Source organism: Hirundo rustica, chromosome 9 (assembly GCF_015227805.2).
Source record: "Hirundo rustica isolate bHirRus1 chromosome 9, bHirRus1.pri.v3, whole genome shotgun sequence".
NCBI classification, from domain to species: Eukaryota; Metazoa; Chordata; class Aves; order Passeriformes; family Hirundinidae; genus Hirundo; species Hirundo rustica.
In genome coordinates, this window is record NC_053458.1 from 17,340,883 (window position 1) to 17,351,732 (window position 10,850).

The window sequence follows — 10,850 nt, forward strand, 5'->3', positions numbered from 1 at the left end:
AGGGAAATCTTGCTATGAACTTGACTAATTCAACTACAGTTCGAGGCTGAGGAGTTTCAGGGAAAGATGTTCTTTCTGGGCCCTTTGGGGGGATGCTGCAAGAGGCTCTGTGGGTCAAATGAGAGCCTGTGCCAGAGGGAGCAGAAGGATCTCACTGCTGGGAAGGTTTCTCATTATATGTTGTAAGGAAGAGATCTACAGCACATCTTTATGCCCTGAGCTTTGCTAGAAGTTCTGCAGTAGAGCACTGGAGGAGACACCATCAAATAAGAGAGGGGCAGCTCTCTGTGGCGGTTTGTCTTTGTGAGGGACTGACTGGGAGTCCGTGAGGGAGCATATGCCACGGTGAGTAACACCACACCTGAGGGCTGTGGAAAGATTTTCAGCTGACCAGTTCCTGGTTCTGTCCTGTCTAGCAGGTTGTTCTTTTCCTGTCAATCTCAAACATGAACACCAGGCCAAACATAGACTATAGAAAGCATGGTTAGTTGTATGTGAGTAAATTCTGTGTAATTAGAAGATTATTGAATTGACTCTTGGGTCTGATAATGTGTGTTACAAGCTTTGGAAACTAGCAGTCGCTAGTAACCTGAAAAATAATCAGCTTTACAAAACTGAACCAAGAGGGTAATCTATCACAGCTGTTTATTCTCACTTCAGGCAGAAACTCTTTGTCCTGAGTTGCCACATAGCTAGTGATCCCAGTTAAGCTCATAAACACGTTCTTATCATTACATGCCTCTCAGCAGCAGCCTTCTCGTACTGGAAAGCTGAGTCTGCTAGAAATAGCTAAGCTGTTTGCTGCCATATCCATCATACACTTATGAAGTTCTCTACAGTTGTTCATTTTAAGTAATGGCAGTAATTTTATTGTCTGTATTGCTGCTAGAGCTGACAGAAAAGTAGCAGAACAGTATCAGCATTTATTCACTGATGTGAAGAAGAGGTTTTAAAGCAGGCTTGTTACAGGGTGCAGTGTTACACATTCACTTGTACAAGGAGAGGACAAACACTGTATGAGGAAACTATGCAAATGTATTTGTCTTCTTGAAATAGTTGGATACCTTTTCGAGATGACAGGGAGCAAAGTGGAACAGGGGAATAGAGAGCATCAGTAGGAATGTCTTGCTTACAGAAACCTGCTTAGAAGAGGAGCCAGGAAACTTAGGTGCATAGGAAAAGCCTTCCCTTTCTCATATCCATTCCCTGTGTGTCTGGCTACATCTTAAATCCATACAGTGCTGAAGTGGCCACATGTTGGGCCTCATCTTTCTTCCTAGGGACAACACCTTTATTGGTATAACAGCTTCTGCCCGACCCAATACTCTGAGAAAGTCTCTACATAAAACATTTTGTGTGGGATCAGCCCAAGGGATAGAACTTACAGAAGTTTTCAATTTAAAAGGCCCTTTCTCAACTGTCTCCATAAACAGAAAAAAAACCCTCTTCAAAATAAGTTCTGTGAGCCCCATGACTCTGGTTACTCAGCATTGTTGGATGATAACATACTGCAGCTAGGAAACAGAAATGCTTCAGGCTTCCAGAACTCATCTAGTCAGGGGTCTCTCTTTTGCCATTTAAGTCACTTGTTTGCATATCTGTGGGTGTCTCTTCTCTCCTTCCCTTTCCCCATATTCAGAACAAACCAAGAATCTCTGAGTAATTAAGTATGATTTATTGCATCATTCTGTGTAGTTTATGACAAGCAACTGCACGGTCTAATTTAATGAGTGCTGTGCTGTAATTACGGGCTTTCCTTTTCCTATTAGCTCTTCCCTCTTGTGAGTCTGGCACTGAATGAAGCTGAGGAAGCAGAGTGCCTTGGGGAAGGGAAGTAATGATGACAGCTTTGGAATGTTTTTAAATTGACTCCCACGAGCTCTCATTGCTGTTGTAAGATTCCTTCTCCATACAAGGCTTATGCATCAGCAGAAAATTCATTAAGCATTTATTGCTCAACATGAAGTAAACAGGGGGTTGGGGGGGTGGAATTCTGGTGTTTTCCTTCCCTCTGTAAAAAGAGGAATTAAAGATCCAAGAAAACCCCCTATAAACCATACTCACACATTCCCAGGAGTCTTAACCCATACAGAGATGGTAGCTATAGCACAGCAGGGATGGAAAATACAAAATACAATTCTGTACAAATTGTTAGATTGGGATTTTAATTTTGTAAGGTATTCCTTCTCATTAATACAAATGGGTATCTTCTTTTAAGGCGTATATAAGGTGTTGAGATCCATAGCCAATAAGTTCCAACTACAAGACGATTTTTTTTCTCTTCTCTTTAGTTTTTGTGTTTTGTGTATGCTGACCATCATCATTAGGAGTTCTCATCTCTGGGCCAGGCCCCATAATGCCTTGAACTAACAGCAGTACCACAAGCACAGGCAGCACTGTGGGAATGGAAGGAGAAGCTGTGAATGCAAACCCTGACTAATTGCTCATATAAGTGGGCAGCAGAAATGTGACTCAGGACACTTCAAAACCTCCAGTTTGTGAACTGTGGCTTCTCCTAGTTTGATCCTGGAAGGTGCCATGGTGTTCTGCTTTACATACTTCTGAGACTGTGGCAGCTTGCCTACACTGCTGTCCTAAAACAAGTTTCTTAAATGTATATTTAATTTAGTTCTGGAATGAATACTGTACATTGTTTTGAAAAGGAAAAGAAAGACTTTTGTTTCCAGTCACCTTTATTTCACTATAAAAGTATAAATTACTATCATAAATACAGATAACACCAGTATAAAAATTAGATTTTCATTTATAAAATAAATACTAAAAGTCAAAGCAACAGCTATCTCCAAATCCCATCACCACGATGATTTGAATATATACCACAGAAGCCATTCATCAACTGTTTAATTAAAAATGATGTTCAAAATGCAGTAAATACTGCTACCTATTCAGTGCTTGCTGAAGTGAGTTACTACTGACTCAAAGCCTGCAAAGTATTTGTTCTAACACTTACTTGGGACTATCAGACGCTCCTGTCTGTATAACTCTATGTGTAGTGTAATTGGATATACTTTCCAGATAAATAGCAAGTACCTGCTTCAATAGTGTTTCTTGTAAGTTGCCAGTGGAATAGTTTCAGTTCGTTTACCTTTGTCTACAGCCAAAGATAAACAGACCAAGTTAATTTCATCCAAGTGCAGAAATAATAGTAACAATTTTGTCACATCTGAACTAACAGATCATTTCACCAGTTAATATTGTTAAAAGGCAGATAAATACAGGGTTTGTTTCATAGAAACAGAAAAATGTTCCTTTTAGTTAGGTAAAGGACAGCTATTTTTCAAAAGTAGTGTTTTTTCCCCTCACAAGTACCGTAAATCTTCTGGCTCAATAAGGCCATACTGATCAAGTATTAAAAGTACCTCTAGTTCAGAATCCTGTTTGACAGGACAATAGAAGGGGCTTGGGACCAGTCTGGGAGCAATCTCTCTGCAAAGAGACCTCGACAATTTAGAGACAGGCAATCACCAACCCTAGGAAGTTCTGCAAGGGAAAAGTGCAGGGTCTGGCACCTGGGATGGGCCAACCCTGGCTATACAGACACACTGGGGAATGAGAGTGCCACGGAAAGGGACCTGGGGTCCTGGTCAAGGGAAAGTTGAACGTGAGCCAGCCCCGGCAGCCAGGAGGGCCAACCCTGTCCCGGGGGGCATCGGGGACAGCAACGCCGGGCGGGCGAGGGAGGGGATTGTCCCGCTCTGCTCTGCCCCGGGGCGGCCTCACCTCCAGTGCTGGGGGCAGCTTTGGGCACCACCGCATAAACTGGCTCTGAGCTGTTGAGAGGGTCCAAGGAGGGTAACAAGGGTGCTGAAGGGTCTGCAAGGGAAGCTGTATGAGGAATGGCTGAGGTCACTTGGTCTGTTCAGCCTGGAGGAGACTGGGGGGAGACACTGCGGCCTTCAACAACCTCACCAAAGGAAGCAGCGAGGCAGGTGCCAATCTCTTCACTCTCATGACCAGTGACAGGACTCAAAATCAGCATGAAGCTGAGTCAGGGAAGGTTTTGGCTGGATATCAGGAAAAGGTTTTCACCCAGAGGGTGTTTGGGCACTGGAACAGCTCCCCAGGGCAGTGGTCACAGCACCAGCCTGACAGAGGTCAAGAAGCATTTGGACAATGCTGTCAGGCACAGGCTGTGACTCGTGGGGATGCTGCTGTGCTGGGCCAGGACTTGGACTCGATGATCCTGAGGGTCCCTTCCAACTCAGCACATTCTATAATTCTATGATTGTAACAGATCACCAGAATGCTCTTCCAGCCTCTGGCCACTGATGACACAGGGCTTCCTGACAGCTGGATTTTTCATCTGTACTGTCTAGTGGATTTTTTAATCCACACAAAGTTCAGGCTTCAGAATTCCTGTTTCAGGGAGCCTAAAAGGCTTCACTCAATTCCCAAGTTTAGCTTTTTCTTGTTCTTGGGGTATTTTTCTGCTTCGGTACTGCCTCTAGTGTCTGCAGTACTTTTTCCTTAGACGCCATTAAGCAGCTCCTTTTCTCTCACAGCTCTTGCTTTCTTTGCTTTCTTGCGTTTACACAGAACCACTGGAAGGACAATGGCAAGAGTGATGACTGCAATTGCTATCACTGCTAGGATGATAAAGACTTCTGTTCCATATTCTGTAGGGGGAAAAAATCCAAGATTCAGTTACCAGAACCTACAATGCCACAGTGCTACAAAATCTTAGCACTCATTCCAGTGAATGAAAAAATGCTTTCTGTATTTCACAGTCTCACAGAAGTCACCACTTCAGTGTGAACAGAATACAGTACATTTTAACATGAATTTGTTGAACTGAAGTAAAGCTCTATTTCACCTGGTTCAGTCTAAGTTTTAATCTAGTTTAGTTAGTGCACTAAAGCACCATGCTAACACCGTAAGAATAAGTCAAACCATTCCCTCTGCCTGTACATTATTTCTGTCCAAGTGAAAATCTAGATAAGCTAGAAATTACCAAGAGAAGATTTTTCTATTTAAATAGTAATGAAATTGCAATTTATCACTTTTGTGGTAAATTTTCTGGATAAGAAAGCTAATTTGAGTTCATTTGCCATTTTAGAAGAGCTTTTCTAGAGTGCAAATATTCTTCCCCGGGGAGAAGAAAGATACAGTACAGCAATGTGATATTATTTAAGTAATATTGATGACTTTATATTGCAGAAAGTGTTATCCAAGTGCTAGTCTGAAATGGCTGGCTGATTCACCTACACTTGCTAACTTATTTAACAGTAAAGAAGTCAATCTGCCAACCTCTGACCTTGGAATAGGAAAGAAAGTCTTATTCTCATCATCTGCTTTTCGCATAACTAAAGGTCAGTTCATACTACAAGTAAATGGATGTGCAGGTTTCCAGCACTTCTGTGTTGTAGAGCTAATCCTTCAAGCACTTACTATGGCACCTGCTATTGGAAGGATCTGAGGGAAACAATTGGAAAGAAAAATGAAGCTGTAGGCTAGTGATGAGATCTGGAACCTCAGGCACCAGTCATCAACTCAGACAATTTAACTAAAACAGTTGGGCAAAACCCTAAAACCAGCTCCAGCTAACTAAAGATGGTGGACTCTTCCTTAAATTGAGTTCTTCCTATGAGTTTCCAAGTTCCAATTTTGTATTATAAATTACACTGTAAATAGTTTATTTCATAGCAGGCATCACAATTTAAAGATACGGGGGTTTTGTTAGAATATTAAAGACTGAGTGACAAACATCACCTGATACTCACCATCTAAGATAGTCCTTCCTACACTGGTGCAGAGCACCATGCTTTCCTGGCCATTACGGTTTTCTCTGCGGGAGGGAATGATTCCCTGGACATAGAAACAATAGTTTCTTCCGCTCTCAACACTTAGTTCAAAATTATGGCTTTTTGTTGTTGCATCTTTCTGTAAAGGAAAAAAAATATTTCAAGTGTCAGCTCTTAAGGTAGCACAGAAATTGTGTAACTATACAGAATATAATTATTACAGAATAAAAACTAGAGTTAGACCTTACCTTTCCAGAACTTTGATCTTTCCAGTAATAGAGTTTGTATTCCAGGTCATGCTGGAAAATATCTTGAATACTTTGAAAGCTTCCATTAGGAAATATATATGGTGTAAGCGGATCTTTGAACACGACATTCAGTTTGGAGCCTTTTTGTGAATAATCCTTTATCTCTGGTTTTCCAATAACAGCTAAACAAAGATTTTTAGAATTAAAAAACTGATATAATCTTCTATATTTGATGTGCTCTTTTTCCTTCTTCCCTCCATTACCCTCCCTCCTCAAATCTATTACATGTTTACAAAGCCAGTGAAGGTCTAGATTGTAAACAAGTACCTTCACCTAGTACATAATATTAACTAAATGGTCTACTCTCTGCACTCAGAAACAAATGGTAACTAAAATCTTACACCCTCCCCTTACAACAGGGAAAGCTTTATGCCTGAATATTTTCTTCTCTGATACCAGCAGGGTTACTGGAAGAATCTATAGAAAAAAAACCTTTAAGCTCAATTTAAACCTTGTTTAAATCAACAGAAGTAATCTTAAAAGGAAATTTATAGTGAGATTTAATTGGCAATCCTACTTACTCTGACTATAAGGTGTAAATTTTTCAGAGACTGCAAAAGGTGGCTCTTCAAAGTTATCCATCTCCGCAGGTCTTACAGACAGTATGTGTGCGGTATAGGTCTCCTTTACATTCCTGAGCACATCAGTGACATCACACTCTGTTTCTGATGTCAGTATGCATTTTCTCTTTACATCAGATGCCCGTCTGAAAAGAGCAAGAGAGAAGTGTCAACACTTTTGAACCAGACATATATATATTATATTTAGATATGATGACAAACATCTTCCCCCTCAAACTGTATAGATTTCCCTCGTCCAGAACAGTCTTGCAGGTATGAGGCTAAAAGGAGAAGAAAAAACCTCAAAAGCCACTATCCTGTACAGCTGTATTTCACAATTCAAAGCAGAATCAAGTAAATCAAGCATGATCAACACTAATAACAGAAATATGCTATAGGACACATATATGAACTAAAAATTCAACCTTTTACATGAATTGAATAGAAACCACAACTAGTTCTCATTTTGCATTTTTCTGTGGTTGCAGAATGTATTTTAAAATATATAAGATGCATAAATCACTTCAAGGTGTTGTCCTTGATGTGTTTGAAAACTGTTGCCTTAAGAAACATCAGTTGTTATAGGAAGCTCTACTGACATTGTTTAATGTGACAATGTCTCCATGTAGGTGTAATTTGGTCTTGCATCTACGCAAATGCCACTAAGAACCAGAGAGTAGTAGCAAATTTCACTGCAGAACTACGATTTAAAAACACTGACAAAAAACGTGACTCATGATGCACTTTTCTTGATTTTTAAATGATAGAAAGCAGGTCCATTTTTTTGCAAAATAGCAATGAGACTATGAAAAAAGTGTTAATTTCTCATTTTACTTTGTCACAAGAAGGAAAAAAAAAAACCCCAAACAGATTAGATATTACTCCTTCAATTCTTTTCCCTCTTTTTGCCGGTGAATTAAGGAGAACAAAAATTGTGCAATCTCAGCTGGAAGAGCGAGTGCTGACTTTGAATATTAACAAATAGATTTTCCTCAAAGTAAATCAAGTTTCATTTTTTAGAGTCACCTGAACTCCCTTCTCAGATTTCTTTTGTCACAGATCAGTTGGGGACAGTGCCACAAGAGATGCACTGAAAAGGGACAGAGGTTTGATCTTTGTGATGAAACAAATGTAAATATACATACACAAGAAAGCAAACATTTAATCTCACTTCCTCCAGAACAGCAACTTCAGTCAAAAGAGGTGCCTCTGCTGCAGAACTACACCTGATTCTATACTGAATCTTGGGCAAACAGATTTCAATTTTTTGCAAGCAAAATGTCTAGAAGAAACGCCAGATCTAAAAATTTAATAAAACTTATTCTGCTAAACATGTGCTTTTAAGTCAATTAATCTGATGACTCTCTTAAAGAAGGAAAAAGCACATTAAGCCATTACACTGGGATTTCACCAGTTAGTCATGAGAGAACACTCATTTTTATGCCACTTTTAAAGACGGTAGGGACTACAGTACCACTTTTTCATTAACATGTAAGAAGTTTGATGATGAGTTTTCCCTTTAGGGCATGTTTAATAATGCTCTATGTATTAAAATGGGAGCTAAAACCAGCACAGATTTATTACTGAGCTTCATGGAAAGTTTTGTGCACTTCTGAAAGAGGCATTAGGCACTTCACATAAGCTGGAGATGTTTTATGTCCACAATATTTTACAGCTTACATAAAACATGGTATCAGAGGAAGTCTTGAGAGAGGCTGACGAACAAAGGTAGTTTTTAGTATTACCCAGTAAGACAAAATTATTAATTACTATGATTCACCAATTAGAATAAATTGCAGAGTCATTTATTAGATGCCTCCCAAGGCCGAAGACACAAGTCCAGACACCTTGAAAGACATAAAAAGGTGAAGTTCGGTCTAATACGTGGTATGTCAGAATGAGTACCAACTCCTTCGAAGTATCCTGGCTGGGTCTCTTGAGCAGCGCCAAACCCCAGAGCTGAAATACTGATCTAAAGCTCATCTCTCCATTTCTGAAGTGGGCAAAACCAGAAGTCTAAATCTGATATTTTTTTTTGTTGGACATATTAACGCTTGGGTTGGCAAGTTTCCTAAATCCTAGCATTTGGGCACTTTTCCTGTTACATTCACTTTCAGGAATATTCAGACACACACTCTTTTAATATTCTTCAACTGCCATTAATGAACATATCACGATATGATATCTACTTACCCGTGTATTTCTACAGTATAGAAATAGCCTGATGGTTTTGGTTGCCACTGTAGTATAGTTTTAAAATTGATTGAAGACCAAGTTATATTGACTGCTGTTGGTAATTCTTCAGAGCCTTTAAATACAGAAAAGAGTGCCATCGGTCATATTATATACAATTCCTGTTTCTCTGCAGTCATTGTTTAGTTAAATGAAGCAGTTGCCAGTAATTGCAACTTGGAAATGCTTTCTTGGGGAAAAAGGCTCAGTCCTGCCCTTAGGAAAGGACTGCTCGTCTTACTAAAGGAACATGTCCAGGCAGAAGTGAAAAATGAGAAGAAAATTATTTTCTGTCTTGTAATTCTGAAATTGGTGAGTTAATCTGGAGTTCGGTTTAATGCTTCCTTTTTGATCCAAGACCTCTGTGGAAGATACAAAAGCTTCAACGTGCACTAAAATGTTCAAGCACTGAACAAATGAGGCTTGGTTCAAAATCATTCCTAGCTGCATCTTCTGCAGAAAGCGTCAGCTCCTGGATTGCCATTTACATATTTCGGAAAGATAAAGTCTTTTAAAAAATCAGTGGTTACCCTACACACCTACAATATCTGAGAGGGGTCACCCCAGGATGAGATCGTGTCACCTTCAGGCAGATGGGAAGCCAGCCACAGCTGCTTCGGGGAAATGCCTGGGACGAAGCCGGATGGGAAAACCCCTGACAACCCTATAACCTCTGGAAACTCCTCACCGTTTACCTCCTCTACCTCTTCGACAAGCTCGGAGCCAGCAACAAGGGGAGGAAATCTTGCGACTTCACTGCAACTGCCGGCCCCCGAGGCCGCCCCCGCTCCCCAGCACGGCCGCGGCCAGCGAGGAACCCGCGGTAGCGACCAGCCCTCGGCGGTGCGGAGCGCTGGTGAAGCGGGGTCGGCCGGCAGCCGCGACCCTCCGCGGCCCGAGGGCCAGCGTCGCCGTCCCCCTCCCGCCATCGCGGGGCGGCTCTCCTCGGGATCCCTCGGGGACACCCCGTCCTGCGCCTCCGAGGGACCGATCCCGGCGCCCATCCGCGCCATCCCGCCCCGTCCGCCCGTCCCGCGGGCCGTCACTCACCGGCGGCGGCCAGGCGCCACAGCAGCGCGCTGAGCAGCAGCGCCTGTCGCGGGGCGGCGGCGCGCAGCATCCTGGGCGCGGCGACGGAGCTGCGGCGGGCGGCCGCCGCCGGCATATATGGAGCGGGGCAGAGCAGAGGCGGGACGAAGGCCTCGCCCCGGGGCCGCCCAGCGGGGGCGAGGGGACGGAGCGCGGCGGAAGCGCTCGGGCCCCGCCGGGTTGAGCAAACACGGCAGGGGATCTTCGAGGAAAAGGAGGGGAGGGGCGCTGAGGGACTGGCGCGTACCGCGGGCTCCAGCCCCCCGACCGCGTCCCCCGGCGCAGGCCGAGCTGGACGTGAGGGCACACCTGGACATGTCTGCGGTCCGTGTCTCCCCGCCTGTTCGGTGTCATCAATCGCTTGTACCACCCCTCCCTTCTCCTCTTGGAATACTGGTGGAACTGGACGCCACTGGATAGCCAATTTCATCGCTGCAAACGTTTAGCGGGCTGTGGAGGGACACCTCAGCTCGGAAGTGGTTGCTCTGTGGGGCAGCTGGTCATGCAGAAGCGATGTTGGGTTAATTAACTTTGGTTCCGTACATTCTGGAGGCTAAATATGGCAGTCCTTGCCTCAGCACACAGAACATTGGACACAACTAGATCACATCCTCGATCCCCTCACATCGTGCGTAGTGAACCCTGCCAAGGCTCATCGGTCACACTAGACAGAAAGTAAGTTTCTGAAGTTCAGAGCTTAGTACATCACCTCTCCTATAAACCATGGGCTGTTAACGCTTTTCCTACAAGGTCACTGGGAAGGTATGCCATTTTCAGAGGAACGGGGAATCTCTTTCTGACAGAAGGTTTTCCGAGCCTCAGCCTTTGCGCCAGGCTGCCGGGCTGTGCGTGGCGGTGGCGGTGGCGGTGGCGGTGGCCCCTCAGGCCCTTCCCCAGGC

The 10,850-nt window shown here is 43.2% G+C and overlaps 1 protein-coding gene across 2 annotated transcripts; it reads right to left on the minus strand.

Moving 5' to 3' along the window:
• Nucleotides 1-2,675: 2,675 nt before the first annotated feature.
• F3 (coagulation factor III, tissue factor) lies at nt 2,676-10,384 on the minus strand. Of its 2 annotated transcripts, none has more exons than XM_040073624.1 (6): nt 10,261-10,384; nt 8,824-8,938; nt 6,592-6,776; nt 6,011-6,192; nt 5,742-5,901; nt 2,676-4,637 (listed from the first exon to the last, which is right to left on the minus strand). In XM_040073624.1, exons 1-6 carry the CDS (start codon nt 10,379-10,381, stop codon nt 4,489-4,491), a joined length of 912 nt encoding a protein of 303 aa, XP_039929558.1. In that variant the 5' UTR covers nt 10,382-10,384; the 3' UTR covers nt 2,676-4,488. The 2 variants fall into 2 exon arrangements, with proteins under 2 accessions (XP_039929558.1, XP_039929559.1); XM_040073625.1 differs by lacking the exon at nt 10,261-10,384 and adding an exon at nt 9,913-9,997.
• Between the last annotated feature and the right edge of the window lie 466 nt (nt 10,385-10,850).